The sequence below is a fragment of the Typopeltis vanoorti genome, chromosome 8 (genome assembly GCF_054136105.1).
Source record: "Typopeltis vanoorti isolate ZY-2024b chromosome 8, IOZ_Tvanoo_1.0, whole genome shotgun sequence".
In the NCBI taxonomy this organism is placed as follows: domain Eukaryota; kingdom Metazoa; phylum Arthropoda; class Arachnida; order Uropygi; family Thelyphonidae; genus Typopeltis; species Typopeltis vanoorti.
Window position 1 is genome coordinate 11,554,545 of NC_143556.1, and position 18,598 is coordinate 11,573,142.

An 18,598-nucleotide genomic window follows, 5' to 3' on the forward strand; every position below is an offset into this window, starting at 1 on the left:
TTCAGTGTTAGTTTCCCAATTTTTGCGATGGAACTGTCATAAAAAAAAATGCCCTTCCATTCCTCAAAGTTCCCTTGTTAATAAAAGGCTGGTAAATAAAAGCAACCTTGAGTTAAATCCCTAAAACCCTCGCCAGACACCATTTCTCTGAACTTAGTTTCGGCTGAAGGCTTCATTGCAGTGGCGTAGCTAGGGGAGTACGGAGGGGGCGGTCCTCCCAGGGCGACACTTTGAACCTTTTTGAACTTTTGCAGTTAATTCCAAAATACAGTCTCGAGAACTGAGCTCCAAATATTGTAATACTACTGCGAATTTTCTTCCCAATTGCTGTAAGTGTTGTCAGTCGTGAGAGGAGTTTTTTTTAATAAAATTGATTCAGAATTACCTACATTACTATGAAATAGACTTCGCCAATGTAATCGACGATTTTACTAACAGAAAAGCAAGAAAAATAACATTTTAGAATGTTGAAATTAAAGTTTTACTTTAAAAATAAACAGTGTTTTAATTTATTTCCCTATACGTCGTTTTGACTTTTTTGGGCGGCAAACTCAGGGTTTCCGCCCCGGGCGGCAACAGCTCTAGTTACGCCAATGTTACTGCATATGTTAAGTTGAAGGTAATTATTTCGCTTAGATTTTGTATGTTTTAGAAGAAGTGGATTTTTTAATTTTTATTAAATACATCTTTTTTTTTTTTAATTATAATAAGAAACTAAAGAAGGTTCTCCCAAATAAACTATCTCCTAATGTTAGTTTCCCATATTCACAAGAGATGGCGCCATCTGCCAAAACATGGGTGATAAATGATATGATAGATATAACTTGAATGGTTTAATATCTAAAAAGTAAATAAAGAGTGCTGTGCATATCAGTAAGTTTAAATCTGAAGATTCATTTTAAAAGCACCCTCTCAGGGGCGTTAAAGAGTAGTTCTTTAATGAAATTAATTAGAAAAAATATGAATTTTAAAGTACTGGAGGTGCCGGGGATCGAACCCGGGGCCTTTCACATGCAAAGCGAACGCTCTACCACTGAGCTACACCCCCTTCTGCTGTAGCAGACCCAAATAATACTACAAAAGTAGTGACTAAACCTGGTCGGCTTTGCTGAATTATTATTTTATTTAGTGGAAAGTTGATTTTGATAAATTCAGGTTACTAGAATGGACTATAACTTTTTATGATATACTAAAGATAACCATTTTATAGTTAAATTCTATAATTTACTGCGGGATTGAGTAATGAATATAGCTAGACAATTTTTTAATAAAATCTTCACCAGAAATACCTTTAGCTATTATTATTTTTTTTTTTTAAACCCATCTTGTTTCGTATTAAACACAAAACGACTGTGCTTTTAGTGTTTCGAGCTGTTCGAAAGTTATAAGCATAACTGATCCGTATTTTATTTAATAAAAAAAGAGTTTTTAATTTATTAATATTATTATGGAACATCTCAATAAAATCCAGCTGGGCAAGCAAGTGTGGTTGAATAAATAAGACACCCACATCGTCATGCTTGATGTGCTCTGTTGCCAAATACAAAGGTGGTCACTTGTATCGATGTCGTGTTTTATTGTCATTGCACAGATATTAGGAGGTTAGTGTGTTGTGTTAGCAAGTGAAGAGGTTATCAACCTACGTTTTACACATCCCCACCAGATGTCGTCCTACCCGCATGTAATTGTCAAACATCAATTCATCTGCGACCCACATTCACATTTAACTTTTAACGACCGTTTGAAACACGCTACATAGCGGCAAGTCACAGAGTTCGTCGAATTTCCTGTTGCTAATCCTCTCATCTTTATTGATGGGTCTTGTGGACATCGGCTTTTTTTTTTTTTTTTTTTTTCCATGGGAAGATGGTCTCAAGCAGTACGGGAAAGTATAGAATGCTTGCATATTAATGATAAGAATAACATGCTATTCAACTCAGCGGTAGATTCATTCACTTGATAACGATTTTGATTATTCTTTTAGTATTGTTGGAGATTAGTGAAAAGTTGTTTGTCCTAATCTTGGGGAATACCTCGGTCGTGTTGGGAAAGAGAGAAAGATTCTCAGGGAGTGATGACAAGGCAAGAGAGATACAGAAAGATAAAGTAGAAAGACACGTTGATATCAAGTCAATAACATAAGTATCTGATGACATCTGCTGTCCTCGGTTAATGTTGTAGCTTTATATGGTTCTTGTCCTTTAATTTGACATTCTAAGCACGGGGAGTGATCGGATGAGCATCTACAGGTAGTCATTGTCATTATTTTCTGACAATATGCTCTTGAGAGGTGTTGATAGTTGAACACGATTTCATTACTCTTTTGTATTATGAGTAGTTTTCTTTCTAACTCACCTATTAATTGTTAGTTCTGTGATTTTATCTTTCAGTCTTCTAAAACAGTCCCAATTGCATTATTTCAGTTTGTTCCATTTTAAACTTTTAAAATTATATTATACGTTGCTATTAGCTGAAAATCAATTTTAAAATAGATCGGGCCTGAGAGTTTTAGAGTTATGCTATTTTCTTTCTCTTAGATAGATTTATTCCAGTAGCTCGCAGATATTATTTATCTCTTTCCAGTAGATCTTGGTCCTACTTCTACAATGAAACAATCAGAAACTGCTTGGTTCCTCTTAGTATTTTACCTGCCTTCCTAAAATATCCTAAAGTCTCTTGTGTAAATTGAAGGGTGGGCTAAGGGATAATTCTTTTAAATTATATGTTACATTTTTTTTTTCACGCAATTATTTCAAAACATGGCTCACGAATCTAAAAATATTTTATTCATCGTAACTCCACTTACTCAATGGCTAATCTTATAGGCGTGTTTTTTTGTTACTGCATTGTATTTGATGTTAATATGGACGACGGTCGTTGAAAACTCGTTACGTTGTTTTCTCAACTTTTAACTGATAGCTGAAAAATCTAACATGAGTTTTACGAAGGTACACCGGGATTGCACTTTTTTTTCTAATAAAATATTTTACATTTTGAGTAAAAGATTTAACTCAAAACTTTATTCCTTCAATCAGGAATTCCTTCGAAATAAATGGAAAAAAAAAAAAAAGTTGGGATAATAAATGTTATCGTCATATTTTAGGAGAATTTTGATTAGATTAAAAGATGGTGTTAGCAAACATTATGTTTAACTAGTTTAAACTACAGACAAATCAGTCCTTCAGAACATACGCAATTTACAGATAAAAATACTAGTTGTGATGGGCGATAGATGGCGTTGATGGAGATGATTCGTAGTAGAAGTTCGATGTAGTGGTCGAGACAGTTGTAGGTGTCTTCCGGCGATGAGTCTTCGGACTCCTTGCAGGTGTTAGGAATAATAATAATAATAGTTCAAAGTGTAAGATAGTTATGACAAGCAAATACAGGTAAATGCTTCAATAACAGCCACAATAAAAGCTGTTTAAGTAACAACAAATGGATGGTTCATTTATTTATTTTGCTTGCTAAGTTACTACAAGTGCTCCCAGAATGAAGTATAGTCGTTGAATTAGAAACTTTTGTGTTTTACAGCATCCATTGGCCATATCTTATCGCTATGTTCAGTGGGATGATTAAAAAAAGACTTCACTGGTTAGTTTTCAAATTCATTTTATTATTGTCGACTAAAACTTAATCCATATAAGCAAAGAGCCATTTCTAAACAGTTTAATATTTTCAACTGGCATACAATTATTCACATTTAAGAATTGCATCGACCAAATTAATGAGGATTTCTTAGTTCAAACAATATTTACAACACTGCACATTTGGCAAACCAGCCAGAGGGGCGATACGTCACATGTTCCTAATGATGCACTTTGCTCGTTTAAATCGATAATACGATTTTAACAGGCTATTTAAATTGAATACATATTTACATGCACTGACGGGCAGGGAATATGACACTGTTAATTAAATTCATTTCTGAGGAACAAAAACCAAAAAAAGAAAAGAAAAGAAAAACTAAGAAGCGCATAAAGATCCGAATGCTCAAACGGCCGTTACTTTTTTTTTCTTAATAATTTTGATATTTTCTCAAAATATTCAAATTAAAAAAAGAAATACCAGATGAATGATTTTCACTACTATTCAATCACTATCTGCGATTGAATCCGATTTTGGGTGGGTGGGAAATTTCTCAGACGTTTTTACGCTTGTAATAAAAGGTGATGCTGCTATCATGGTTAACATCTTTTCATAAAACAGAGGAAGAAAAATCTTGCCAACAAAGTGACAAAGGTTTTCTTTCAAGTTTTGTTTTTCTTCGCACCCAACAGATGGGGTTAGCTACCATTACCGTCGAAGTTGCTTATCAAGCTTTCGAAAATTAAGAAATTGCTCTAAAAATAAGTAATAATAATAAACGCTGGAGGAATAATGATAGCATAAATGAAATTAAACAGTTGTGACTAACAGTAGCTGTTTTGTATATTGCCTAATAGATTTTGTTCTTTTATCGAAAATAAAAAAATAATATTAAAATAATACAACCGTTACAAAAATACGTATATTTCATATCCGGAAGAATGATTAATTCAAATGCATTAATACTCTGAATATTTAAAACACTATTTACATAAAGATTTTATAAAATAGAAAATACTCCAATTTCTATCTCTCGTAATCCTGAATTCGGCAAACACACATACATACAAAATAAGCTAAAATAAATATATAATACATGACTAAAATTGCAAAAGGAGAAATAATAAATAGACCATATTGCATTATGTACAAAAATACAATTATAGTTATTAAATTACATGGATACCAAAAGTATATAAATTAATGAGCTGTCATTTTACTTCAAAGGATGCTATTTACAGATTCATTTATCAACCGAAGTTGAGGAAAAAATAAATAAGATAAAGAATATATTTTACATCCCATAATATAAGGGTTTGTCGAGAGATGGCACCACAATACATCATGATAGCTTCACTCCGATACAAGATTCTATTCTTTGGAACTTCGCTGTACTGCCTTCCATAAGACAAGCAAGAAATCAACTGTCAATTTAATTGTTAAAATTCACACGGATTTAAGGTCCTGTTCAAATTGCAGAATTTATATTTATTCAGAGGAACTGATTAAGACTGCGTTGAAACAACGTCCGTATGAACAATCGTAGTTCTTAAGAGTATCTTCTGGGCCTAATTTTCATTTCCACTCGGGACAATTGCACCCACTCTTGACCTTCGCTGTCGTACCACGTAACTCCTGACTTGTACTTCCCGTTAATGTTAACGTACTGGCAATGATTGTACCAAAACCCGCTGGAATAATATTCGGCACAATTACTGTTACTGGCATCGTTATCTCTGTCCGCGGCACTGAAAGACATCCCGCTGTGGTAGTCCAAAGCATCGCTGGCGTTTCCATGGTAACCACTCACGAACAATTTGTAATTGTCGGCTTCGTCTGTGATGTAAAATTCTTTGTACTCTGAGTATCTGTATTGTCCGTAGATGTCCCACATGTCGATGCGCAGAGAATAGTTACCGCCGTAGGTCAGGCGATGGATGAGGTCGTTTCCTAACCAGTACTCCCCTGTGGGATTTCCGAAACCGTTCTTGTAATCTGACCAGCCACCGGAGAAATCTTCACTCCCATCTTGTCGGCGTTGAATGACAGTCCACTGACCCCCTGAGGTCTGCATGTCACAGAACACCTCCACAGCTTCGGAGATACCCTTGGGTTTGATCAAATATATCCCGCTTTTATATTCCAGGGGCTTCGCTACATCGGATTCCATAGAGCAATCTGTAAAGATAGAGAAAAATACATTACTTAAAGAGAACAAAAATACAACATTTAAAAAAAATAAAATATTGTCTGTAATCTAATCAATGCTAAGAAATTATCCGAGTGAAAAACATCTCGATTATATTAGCATAGAAGAGTGTTTACTTATTTAATAAAATTAAAAACATCGTAAGCAACTAACATTCATTTGTCGCTTACGATGTTGCCAAGGTAACATTTGTTACCATGACAACTAATGAAAACTATTGGGTATCCTAGAAACAAATGAAAACGACAATTTTCATTTTAATTTGTTCCCAGGATAACCTGGGAATGAAAATTATAATGTTCACTTGTTGTTAAGGTAACAAGTAATTTTCACATGTTGCCAAGGTAACAAGTGATTTTCATATGTTGCCAGGTAACAATTAGCAATTCAATGTTTGTCTGTTCTCCAGTAAATTTATTAGGTCATTATACTTCATTTCTTTATGATTTTAATTTACTTTTAGTATTTTTTATTTATATTATATTATATTTATATTATTTTTTATTTTATTAATCTTTATTTAATACTCGCCTATTGTTACCTAAATACAATGTCAGATTCAAGCTACTTTATGTTACAATATTTATGATTAAACCAACATTAAATATTACCAGTTATACAGTGATGCAGTTTTTCAATCTTTGTCTCTATCTTCAATAAAGCGTTAGATTTATAATTCATTTTAGGTGCCGTTTGCAAAATGGGAAAGTGCCTAATAGATTCGCTTTCTATTCAGTCTACTATAAGTTATTTTCGGATGATGACTGGACGATTTTTATTGAATTTTATTTTAATAATTTTTATTCTAAGAATTATCCTAACAAAAGATTACTGAGTCTTCATCTTCCATTTCAATCAGCCCGTTCGCGGGGATATACCAATGGGAGAAAATAATATAAAATTGTATGTCGTTTTATAATTCTAAATTATGTAACTGCACTCTAGAAGAATTTAATATAATTTGTGATTAATGATCTGTGTGAAAGTTTCTTGAGGTTTAGATTTAGATTTCATCACCCAAATCAAGTGATACATTATATGTTTTCGAATTATTAAAATACGAAAGGAATAACAGCAAAATCGCTTTCGAAAATATTAATATGAAATATTTAAAAATAAAATCGTTAGGTCTCTAGTAAAAATGTTCTCAGGCAATGGAAATACTTTCTCCCACCAACAAGTGCAATAATAAATGATAAGAATCATCATTTGCGATATTTACCTTCGGATAAATGATTGACCAGTCTCCGAAGACCTTTTTCAATTCTGGAAGTGAGATTTCGTAAAGCAGGAAGCTGGGATCTTACAGCTTCCATTTCTTCTTGGATGTTCCCTTCGTACCGAGAGACGTCGCTAGCATCTGCTTTAGCATCAAGCTGCTTGTACAAGTCCGCAACTTGTTTCCTTTTATCGTGAATATCCGAAGTCAGAGAAGAAATGCGAGATTCGAGAGCATTCATTTTCAGTTCCTGTATCGCTTCTGAACTGTCCTTCTTACAGTCCTGGATAGTGTGATTGATGACATTATTCTGAATGGCCAACAGACGAAAGTGGTCGCGTTTGATCTCCAGCTCGAGTGTGTTCATGTAATGCTTCAACGACTTCAAATTCTGGACCTGGGTGGTTTGGTCTTCTCTGAGAATACCAAACGAAGACTGGATTTGGGCCATGTTGAATTCCAATTTAGACATTTCTTTCTGCAAGTCGTCGACGCTCTTGTCGTATTTTGTCTCCAGAGATTCCATGGCTTCGAAAAGTTTCACAGTCGACGAATGCAGTTTGGCGATTCCGGCGATATTTCCGGTGGCGTTGTGGACATCTCTCGAGTTCTCCTCTGACTGCCTTTGCACGCCAAGGAGACGAATCTCCATTTCCGTTAAGCGACGTTTGAGGTCGCCTTGATCGCCTTTACATTTCACGGTCTCGTTAGACACGCGATTCGATATGTGTTCAACGTGGAGGACAGTTGCATTCAAGTTACTGTGGCCACGGAGAAGGCGTCTCATTTCTTTGTCCAGCAGCATCTGATGGTCGCTGATTTTCGAGAGGGCTTGTCGCAGAAGGTTCACTTCGATCTTCAGACCTCTGTGATGACGAAGTCTGTGATCTGAAAATACAAATAATTTTTGAGAATCGGAACAACAAAAAGATTAATCAAAAGATTACATCTACTTAATAACCACTGTACTGGGAACAAAAATCACACAAGAATAAGTATGAGTTAATTACCTTTGTGATGCTCTCGGGAATCTTTTTCAAAATTAGGATCATCATCTATGATATCCTGCTGGAAGGAAAAGTCTTCAATGTGGGAGTCCTGTAAAAATAAATTACAGAAATTATTTCAGAGAAAATGCATATTTCAGATTGAAATCACATGCAATATAAAATTGATGAGATGCAACGTATGTAAACTGAATAGCATGGATGGTGTTAGCGCCCTCTACCGACAGAAATCGGAAGTAGAATTATATGTCATTAGGGACCATACTGTAAGTGGTGGCTGAAGGCATTATGAATACAATAGGGCGAGGACAGTGTCTCGAGAATGGCAGGAAGCAATAATCGGCAGACAAAACAATGCTGATCGCATAAAGCTGTTAATTTATGTTCCATTTGAGCCCTGAGGATTAAGGCTCTTATGCTTCGCCAAATGGGAATGCGCGACTCAACATGGTTAAACTGGGAACTAATTTTGATTAGAGTTTCCTGAGAAGAAGAATTATATCTACGGACATATTTCCGCCCTTCGTGCGAACTGTTTCGGTAGCTGTACGCAGTTCGTTGGTCTGCGCCATGCGATTCAGTTTACATACGTTGCAGGTAATTTTTGTTTCCTGTAATCGGTTTTTGTACCGTTAGTATGGCAATAGAAAATGATAGGTTATAATTGGTGTTGCACGTTGACAAAAAAACTTGTCAGAAAGGCTTTCCATGGATTTCTTACAATCCACTGTAAAATTAAAGCTAACCGTGAAAGACAATTTCAGATGACGCAACTCACCTGTTGATTAAATGCAGCAGAACTCGAGTGATGGCGCTGAGTCAACAAGTCTTCGCGGACGGATGTCATCTGCAAATAAAGTGAAGACAATTAAAGAAATCCAACAGCATATTTCAAGGTCTAATGCTTACATGAGCAAGTGAATGTTAAAAATAGTGAACGAATTCGTTTTCAGTCATTTAAAGAAAGTCGAAAATGTTTATTGCATAGATAAATAAGTCCATCAATATTTTTCCTCTTTAATGTGCAAAATAAATACTTTTTTTTTTATTTCAATGCTTAACAGAGCTATCACTGCCCTTCTTAAAACTTTATTTAACAGGATAGCTTCCAAAGTGGTTGTTTGTTTGTTTATATTTATTTCATTCTGCGTGTAGCTTTTCCTTCCGATTTCCTAAACTTACACAGTCTCTTGGCTCGGCAAAATTTGATGATGCCCTTTTCCCAAGTCCAAGTTGTATTTCTTTTCTGGATATTCCTCATCGAGCGCATCTTTGACAACATAATGAAGGGTGTGGTTAAAAGTTCATAATTTTGAAATTCTTTCAAACGCTCGGCTCTGTTAACTAATAATAAAAAGATAACTCGTGGTACAGACCTTTCAGGGGCCCACGACCTGGCTTTCATGACCATAATTTTAGGAAAAGGCGGTTTCTATGTCTAATGGCTCTACAAAGTAGGCCATCCCAAGCAGCAATGTTGGATGTTGTGAATCCCTACGCTTGCAGAATATGAAGTTTATCGTTTATCTAGTGGAGAGTGGAAGTGTGTGCGAGTCTTACGGAAGCCGGGTATCGCAACAGGAATCTAAGCTTCTTAACAAAAAAAAAAAAAAAAAAAAGCGAGTCCGACTGCACCCCTACCTACTCCCTCTTCAACCTACCTAGCTCTGTATCCTCAGCAGGAATCCCTTTCAAGTCCGAACTTCTTTCATAGGCCCAAACTGAACGAATGGTGTAGGGTTTCCCGCCCAATCAACCCCAATAGAGCGGGAGGCCGAAAAGTGCAGACGCCCGCAAAAACAACAATGGCCGCTGTCGACCGACGTGCGCTTTTCAACGTTTTCGCTTCAGACATCCGGCGCACGGATTAGTAGAGGCATTCATCTGCTACTGCTTGCGAACGCCAGTCTGTCTGGGCAGCCTTTGTGTCCCTGAGGTTTGCTATTTGTCTGCAGGCATTCCACTCTCCATCATCGCTTGCTGTTACTCCTCGGCCTGCGGGCGCTTTTGTTCAACCGCGTTGTTTGCAGTCCCGGGGTACTTCTGGCGACATTAAACTCCCGAGTTCAACGACAAATTCCAGTGCCGACACCATGAAATGGGGGTTTAGTTAACGGGGAAGACGACAGAGGGAACAAAAATTCGGTTAACATTCAAATAACTACTCATCGATGCAATGCGGTAAGCCTGGGAAGAAGGGGGGGGGGATACAGGGTCCAGTCCTCTGTGCAAGAATTCTCCCTCGTGTAATAAATTGCTGGCCCATCTCCACCTCCCTCTGCATGCCGAGCACGGAACGCTGCCTCCGACGGCTTTACAAAGTGTGACCAACCAAAGCAAACATCGAGCCGAAGATCGTGAGGAAGCAAGTTCTTGTCTTTAAGATGTTTCGCGGAGTCTGATAGCCTCGAGAAACTTCATTATCGCTTTTGATGAGTAAATAAACTACCGACGACATTACGAAAGTCACCAAACTTGATATGAAATCAAACGCGCATGGTTTGGGTTTATCTCGTATTTAAATGAATGCAACCCGCACAGAATTTACATCCAGGATCAGTGTGCTAATTTATAAGCCGTTTTAATTCACAAGGCAGTAATCGTAATAAATTTATTTTCCTAAGTATATGAATCTTATTTCGCATTTTAACAGAGAAAATGCGTTGTAAAAATTTTCAGTAAATACATTTCGCGTAAAGTGAAATCATTCCGAGGAGTCAGTGGATTATCGTAACATCCGAGAAATGACTCACTTCGGACAAGATGGGATTCTCAAAATTCTCTTTTGGATAATTAATTCAGCCTATTTATTACAAGCGCCATTATAATTATGAGTTTAGAGCTGGTACCACCAGGGTCCCTTTGTCCTATGTGCATTTTTCACACAACTACAACATACTATAGAGAACAAGCCACGCCCAGAACAAATGAAATAGACACGACCCTTTGTTCGATGCGTACGTAGGTGGCCTCTTTATTCACAGGAGAGCCGCTTACTATTAATAACAGGAGTATTTTAATTAGTAGCAAACGACGATCGCATACTTCGAAGTAGTTAATAGTTTCAAAACATGCCTACAGAAAGAATGCAAACTTAAAAAAGAGAAATTCGTGAAACCATTTTTATTGTTAAACAAGTAACAATTCTAAGCAGAGGTCGTCAAAGATTACTCAATGATCATTTAATAGATTTCACCTTCCGTTCCCGTTATTTATGTTTTTATACGAATCCCACCATTGAACGGTTGGGCATTAGCACTGTTGGTAGGCCTAACATTAGATAATCCAAAAATTCGAGCTTAAAATATTGAGTTCGTGTTTTTTTTTTTTTTTCAACTGATATTTCGTGTACAGCGCCAAGTCCAAAAACTGAGTGCGTTTTTTATTTCACAGATTTAAAATTCCAACTTCAAGCAATCTTTCTATAAATAAGAATTCTTATTTCTTTATCATTAAAAGAAATATTTGTAAATTTTTTTCTAGTCTGAAAATTCAAGTCAGAAATGCTTCTAGATAGCAAGGAAATATATTTATCTGACATTGCCATCAGCTGTGCTGCCATTTGCTTCAAATGAATGTCGTGGTCAAATAAAAAAAAATAATAAAAATAAATAAAAACTTGCCAAATACTTCCTCACTGGACCTCGCATTGTGTTCCCAGCGTGCCTTTCTATTGAACGTGCCAGATAGCACCTCACAAACCAACCAGTGTCTCATCGCTTTGCTCATTAAAACCGGCCTCGTTTAACTTTTCGCTGCATGTTGCTCAGCCGCGGCAGGTGACTCTTTAGATAGAGGGTTAAAGGTCAATGAGACGCGGCTGGGGCAATTCGCATTGCGGCAGCTGCGATACGGGCAGCTGACAACGCAAGCCAGCTGCTTGGCTTGTCTGGTTCAACTTTACCTGATCATTTGTTTCATCTCTCTCTCTCTCTCTCACACACACACACACACGCGCGCCTATGATGTCGAAACAACTTGAAATTCTAGAATTCGTCCTTTTGCCTCTTTCAAAAGTTATCCGTTTTACTATCCTTAGCTTCGAATTCGAAATTGTTGTACGCAAGACATTGATTGCTTAGAGAGCCGTTAGCTAATGAAACTTCTACATCGAGGAATACAAAAACTAAACAAGACGTGATTGATGCTTTGTCGTATAGTAACCGCCTTACGTAATCAACGGAAGGTGTAGACCGCCGCAACATTCGCATTTATCAGAACACATCCTAAGCTTTCTAATTCATGACAAAAAAAAAAAAATTAATTAAAAAAAATTAAGTCGGCAATTAGTTTTAAATACATTGTTGTACCGATTGATAACTGAATTTCCATAAATGTGCCTATTAAATTAATTTTCTATAAATTTTCGACTTATTTGGTGTCCGAGACATTCTATTCCTAGCACTGTGCCTTGTCATAATACAAAATAAGACAAGTTCCATTACTAGTAAGCAAAACAATGTGGAAATTAGATCCATAAACGATTCAATATCCCATTGCCCAAACATGTTCGGTATCCAGTAACCGATGATGACGTCAGAAAAGGGTATTCATATACTCCCCAACTCCTGCATGAATAGCCTACATCTGCTCTTGACACGATTTTAGTCCAGTTCCTGTTTTTGCTTTCCTTACCAACTCCCTCCCTCAGGTTTTCTCGAAGAGACCTTTCTTTATTCACGTTAGCTCTATCTTATTGGTTCTCAGCGCGCACTTTGTGTCACAGACCATATACGTATTGATTTGCCATTGGTGAGGGATTAGAAGAGTAAAAACAGACCAAACCGTACGCTTGAAATGCGAACGTGTTTGCACGTTTATACAAAGAAGAGATAACATAAATCGAAACCGCAGGCTTTCCTGGTCTCGCACTCTTCCAAAGGAATATTACAAGCAAAATAAAGTTATAATATTAAATAAATATCAATAATAATAACTATTATTATTATTATTGTTTCAATAAAAAATCATTTTTGCAGGCCGAAATGAAAACGTAATATTACGATAATACCATAAATGCTGCTTCTTAGCATATTACTTTTAGTCGTATTATTTAGCAGAATAAAACTATAAGAAAGATTGAATTTATATCGTATACCAATTTAGGTCGCCATTTTTTTTTATTTCTCTTTATTCTCAAATGAAATGCACGTGCTTCACACATAACTTGAGACTTAAGCATCCTTAATGTCTGACAATTTAATACTCAATATTTTCGGTCTATTTTTATGACTAAATTACGCAAAATATAAACGACCCTACGATGCAAAATTAGTGCCAGTAGAAACTATGCCACCTAATTTATTCAAAATATTTTCTGAAAGTTGTTCAAAATTGGTATTTTATTATTAATTAATCCGTAGCTCACTCACTTTCCATAACTTTGACGTCTTTCAGGTCATACAATTTATTTTCCGAGAGTTTAATCATCTACCATAAACAAACTACTTTCAATAAGAAACTGCGCAAGTGCAATTAATCAACAGACGAAGATTACTGTACCGTATGCAGAAAGTGAAAATGACTGAAGCGCCACCTAATTAGTCTAAATATTTTCTAGAAGTTCTTCAAAATAAGTGCTTTATTTTAAATTAATTATGCGCAGATAATGCCGTTTGTATCGACATAAGAAGTCCCATGAAATACGTATTTAATGCTTATATAATTTATTATCATTATTCTCGTAACTTTGAGAGTTTTAGAAAGTAAAATGCATATTAAAACGTAGTTGTTTTTTTATTATTATTTTACGTTTACGATAGGAAAATATTTCTAATAACTCAATTACAATTTTATACGTAACTTTTAGATATAAATTTACCCAAGTTATTAGATATTAATTGAAATCACTTCGAGGTTTATTATTTAATTAAAGGTTTCAGGGTTAACTTCGGTTTTGTCCGTAAATTACAGAATATCGTCGGAGAAGTTATAGAATACTATTATATAGCTTTTATTGATTTCAGTTTGAAAGAAGACTGGTGATTGTTTACAGTTTTGGTCAGTTCTAAGCAAAAATGTTTCCTTGACGACCACCTGCTGCTATTTTAAAGCATACACAGTTGCCTACAGGCGCGGCCAACCTTCTTTCTTTCTTGTTGAAGTCGTTATTCATTCCGTTCGCATTTTCGTGCACTGTATTCGTCGACCTTGTCCGAACAACACCTGTTGCACGTGGCGAACCAGAACCTACCATCATAGCTTCCGTACGGCAGTTGAAACCCTGAGATTACTACACCGACATCTTAGGTTGTGGGGTGGGAGGGGGGGTGGAAACCTCTTTGAAGTAAGGAAGACCTGAATCCAGGAGGCAACCGGGATAAAAATACCCACCATTATTGTTTTGTATTTCAAAGAAATTCTTTGGTTTGTATTGTTCTATGTTTTCTGCATTGCTAGTCTTTCTTTGTATGGGACTTTAACAAAAAACATAACCATATTAGCTTCGCTTTGTCTGCAAGTATATCACTGACCATCTGAAAGGTGAATGGGATGGATTTTGATTTTTCCTAATGTACTTTAAGACTTGTTTTGGTAATCTTTCTGTTTTCATTCTTTGAACGTGTTCCATCCATTTGTGTTTATATTTTTTAAATTTTTTTCTATTACCGATTCCTGGTTTAATATTTTCATAATTTCTCCGTTTCTTTTGTGATCAAATAGAGTATAGTTTGCAGTTTTTCTCACAAACTTCATTTCAGCTGTTATTAATCTTCGTTTGTCTTTTTGTTTTATTGTCCAGATTTCACTTTCATACAATAGGACTGGTAGGGCTAATGTATTGTATACTTTTAGTCTGGTTTGTTTTTGAAGTTGGTTTGGTTTAAACATAGAGTTAATTATACCTGATATTTTTAAATATATTTTGCAATTTTTAGGTTTATATCTTTTTCGGAATGAATCTATGGAAAGTGACCCTGGAATGGAAAAGGTAAAACGAAATGGAAACGACAAAATATAATACATATAGCAAACAAAAGCGTAAGAGGAATAACATATAAAGAAATAGAATTAGACCAAATATTAAATGAAAGAAATTTTCAAATAGCAGTATGTATGTAAAAATGTATCCGAATTGAATCCAAAATCATTGCTGATGTTTAAGATATTTAAGTCAACATCGAGCACATTTGATTATAATCTCTGGATTATTTTTCAGATTTTTTTTATTATTCATTCGAAACTAGATGAAAAGTGAAGTTTCGTCAGAAATGTGGTATATTCGTACATCTACCAATCGTAAGATGTTCACTTTTTCATTTTTATTTGCAGAATTAAAAACTGCAAAATCTTCGAGCAATGGCTTCAACATAGAAAAAAAAAATTTTTTTCAAGATTAATGACACTGAATTTGAGATGAACAATAAGTTTTCTTTTTTTTTTTCTGAATTACTAATAAAATGGGGGAAAAATCCACATCTGCGCCATCTGGTTATTACACGGAAGTTGCTATCTACTTAAGCACAGTTGGCATATTTTTCGCCAGCTGAAGATCATTTCCTTTGAGTGGCGAGACCCAGAGGAGGGAGGGATAAAAAAGAGGGTAAATGGAGCCTAATTAAGCGGTTAATGATTGCAAAGAATTTGAACTGTGTCACGTGTGTAAAAACATAACATCCCTCGGTGCAGACAAAGTAAGAAATTGACGCAACACATCCAGAAGGCAGCCAGACGACCCTTGATAAAAAAAAAAAAAAAAAAAAAGAAAGAAAGAAAAAACGAGGGGGGAACTAAAACGTGAGCACCTGGCGTTCTGACGAAACTAAGACAGACCCTTTTACCTGGGGGAAGGGGGAAAACCTTTTAACGACACGCGACCAACTGCTTCTCCTTGTTCAGCGTATCGACCAGGCGAAGCGGAATTTCAAGGGGGGGGGGGGAGAAATCTAAGGTTAGATAACTGGTTTTGTAGACACAGTGGAGTGAATAAGGGCTCCACGAGTGGGCCCCTTCGTAGCCTGTTACGATAAGGATTGATGAATTGCAGTGTGAAGGTTATACAATGAAAGCTGCGCTCTGAAGATGTGTACGTCTATATCGATTTTCCTCTTTCTTACAAAAACTCCGCAATGCAACAGCTTTGAATTAATGTTCAACTATTTCAAATGCAAAACAACTCTTAGTTTTTGTTACTGCAGTAAAAATTGCACATCATTTGAAATATAATTCTGATAACAAAATGATGCCAATGAATGAAAGTAATCAAAATGATGTGAATTTTCAAGATTAGAATTATTTCTATACAATATACTTTGGCTAATCTGAACCATAATCACTTGCTAAGTCGACTACGGCCAGTAAATGTAACACTACGTTTGGAGGGTATTGGACGTTAGCTGAAGTTAATTATAGAACCTTCTGAATATCCAGAAGGTTCTGTGATAACCAAAACTTAACGAAACATTAAGTGATTCGTCTTAAAGCATCGCTGATCATTTTGATTGAAAATAAAATGATACCAAGTCAATGATATAAACACTCACCTCTTCTGCAAGATGTTGATAGTTGACCGTAAGTTCCTGGTTCCTTTTCCTTAACTCGAGAATGTCTTGTTGAAGCTGAGTGACCGTGGCTGAGTCACGTTCTTGATGGACCTTGAAACCTTCAATCTCGCTTCTTAAGGATACCACGTCCGATCTGACGAGGCTCATGTTAGCCTCTACCATCTGCCGCTGTCGGAAAGCGACGGAAACGTTCAGAACGGAGGCCATCTCAGCCATCTCGTGCCGAATTTCTTCCACCGTCTTCTGCAACCATTTCGTAGTCACTTGAGTGGATCGAAGTTGGCTGAGAATGGTCAAGTCCTCTTCGTGTTTGGCTCTGACGGCTTCCACTTCCTGTCGTAATCTCTGGATCTCGGCTCTCAGGGAATCCGACTCTAAACGAATATCACCCATGACCCCAGCAGCGGCAGCCTCCCTCTCTTTCACCGATACCATCTCCATCAAATCACGCTTCAGCTCCTTCAGGGTAGAATCGAGAGCCGACAGACCGTGTCTTTCCTTTTCCAACATCCTAATAGCGCGCGAATTCATGTGAATCTCACCTTTGACATCGCCCAGTTTCTGCGACTCGTCGGCGGCAGACGGAATTGACACATCCTCGAAACGGGTAGGAGGAGATGCTAGCGGAACTGCGGTGGCTGTCAAACCGTAAGAGTGCAGTTTGTGTAGTTTGTCTTCGAGAACGAGAATGGTCGCTTGGTCCTGGGCTCGAGCTTCTTGGAGAGCCAACACTTGCGACTGCAGTTGACTTACGATCTTGGCAAGTTGTCCGGCATCAGTTCCACTCACGGCCGCTACACATTCTACAAAACAAACGACAACCGATAAAATACACGAAAGTCTCGACCACCCCATGGTTGTGTCGGGAAAGGGGAACACCGATGAACGAACGTACTCCACAGTTACCGATCTATACCTTCGCTCGGCGTGCGATCATCAATTTACAGCTGAAACCGCCTCCGTCTAAAGGTTTTATATGGAGACGGGACGTCCTGGAGACGAACGCACCACGTGCCACCAGAGGGGCGGGCTACAGCGCGAGGACGGAAGCAGTCACGATTCTCTCGAACCTCCGCAGCTGTCACCGGAGTGTAAGGAAGAAAGGGGATAGGGGATGAGTGGGGGGAGAGGTGAACAGCAGATTGCTCTCTCTTTCTCTTCAAGCATGCGGGCTCGTGTAGGGTCGTCTTGAGCGTGCGCCTTGCTCGTTGGTAATGAATTCGCTATCACTGACGGACGCGCGCACAGTACTATGTAATTGTAGTAGGCACGCGCAATAGAAATTGTGCCATTGCACACGGACCAGCCGCCTGTTCAAGTTTAAAGTGTCTGTTCCCTCTGCGACCCTCTTAAAGTTAACAAATTATAACTCAGAAAGAGCAGATGACATTCTCGAACGAACTACGTCGCGTTTATTGGTATTAAATTATGAGAGCGAACAGAGCAACAAACAGAATATAAGCATCGATTTAAAAGACAAAATAGGAAAACTAGTTAACAAGAATTCAATTGGAATAATGAGTTTTTTATATTATATTTTATTATATTTCATTTCTCATAAGCTAAATTTATACACAATAGTAAGTTTATAAGCATTCGAACAATTTCTTTTTGTTTATATATATATATATATAGATAGATAGATAGATAGATAGATAGATTGCAAAGTTTTCTTTTAAGAAAATTGACTATAGGCATTATAGTTTTCATAAATATGCAAACGTACTACGTCTTCGTCTTAAATTATCAGCTCAAAAACACATTATATAGTTTCTTGTTAAACTATACAACCAGATTTAAAAACCTGCATTAAACAAAATAAATAAGGAAATGCCTCTTTAATGACAACGCAGCAATAAAGACTACAATTTCATTACAATAATTCATTTTTATATTACGCATTAACTTAAATATACTCGTACATTAAGTTAAAATTTCATTTAAAACAAATTACAGTACAGAAATAGCAGACGATAAACGAGCAGCTACTAAAATGGACACATGCTTGATACATTTAGGCCTAGCTGCACTTTATAATTACATAGCGATAAAAAAATAAAACTTATCATGA

General features: G+C 36.6%; 2 protein-coding genes and 1 non-coding gene across 6 annotated transcripts in view; 1 reads left to right on the top strand and 2 right to left on the bottom strand.

The window, feature by feature from the left end:
- LOC150103732 (uncharacterized) overlaps positions 1-18,598 on the top strand; it is a 408,898-nt gene that overhangs the window by 133,056 nt on the left and 257,244 nt on the right. The gene's annotated exons all lie outside the window — the stretch shown is intronic.
- TRNAA-UGC (transfer RNA alanine (anticodon UGC)) lies at positions 977-1,048 on the bottom strand. The gene has a single exon. It is a non-coding gene; the product is annotated as a tRNA-Ala (tRNA).
- On the bottom strand, positions 3,596-17,549 carry LOC150103734 (uncharacterized). Its single transcript, XM_090396515.1, has 5 exons — positions 16,507-17,549; positions 8,802-8,870; positions 8,027-8,114; positions 7,020-7,904; positions 3,596-5,766 (listed from the first exon to the last, which is right to left on the bottom strand). Exons 1-5 carry the CDS (start codon positions 17,380-17,382, stop codon positions 5,138-5,140), a joined length of 2,547 nt encoding a protein of 848 aa, XP_090252641.1. The 5' UTR covers positions 17,383-17,549; the 3' UTR covers positions 3,596-5,137.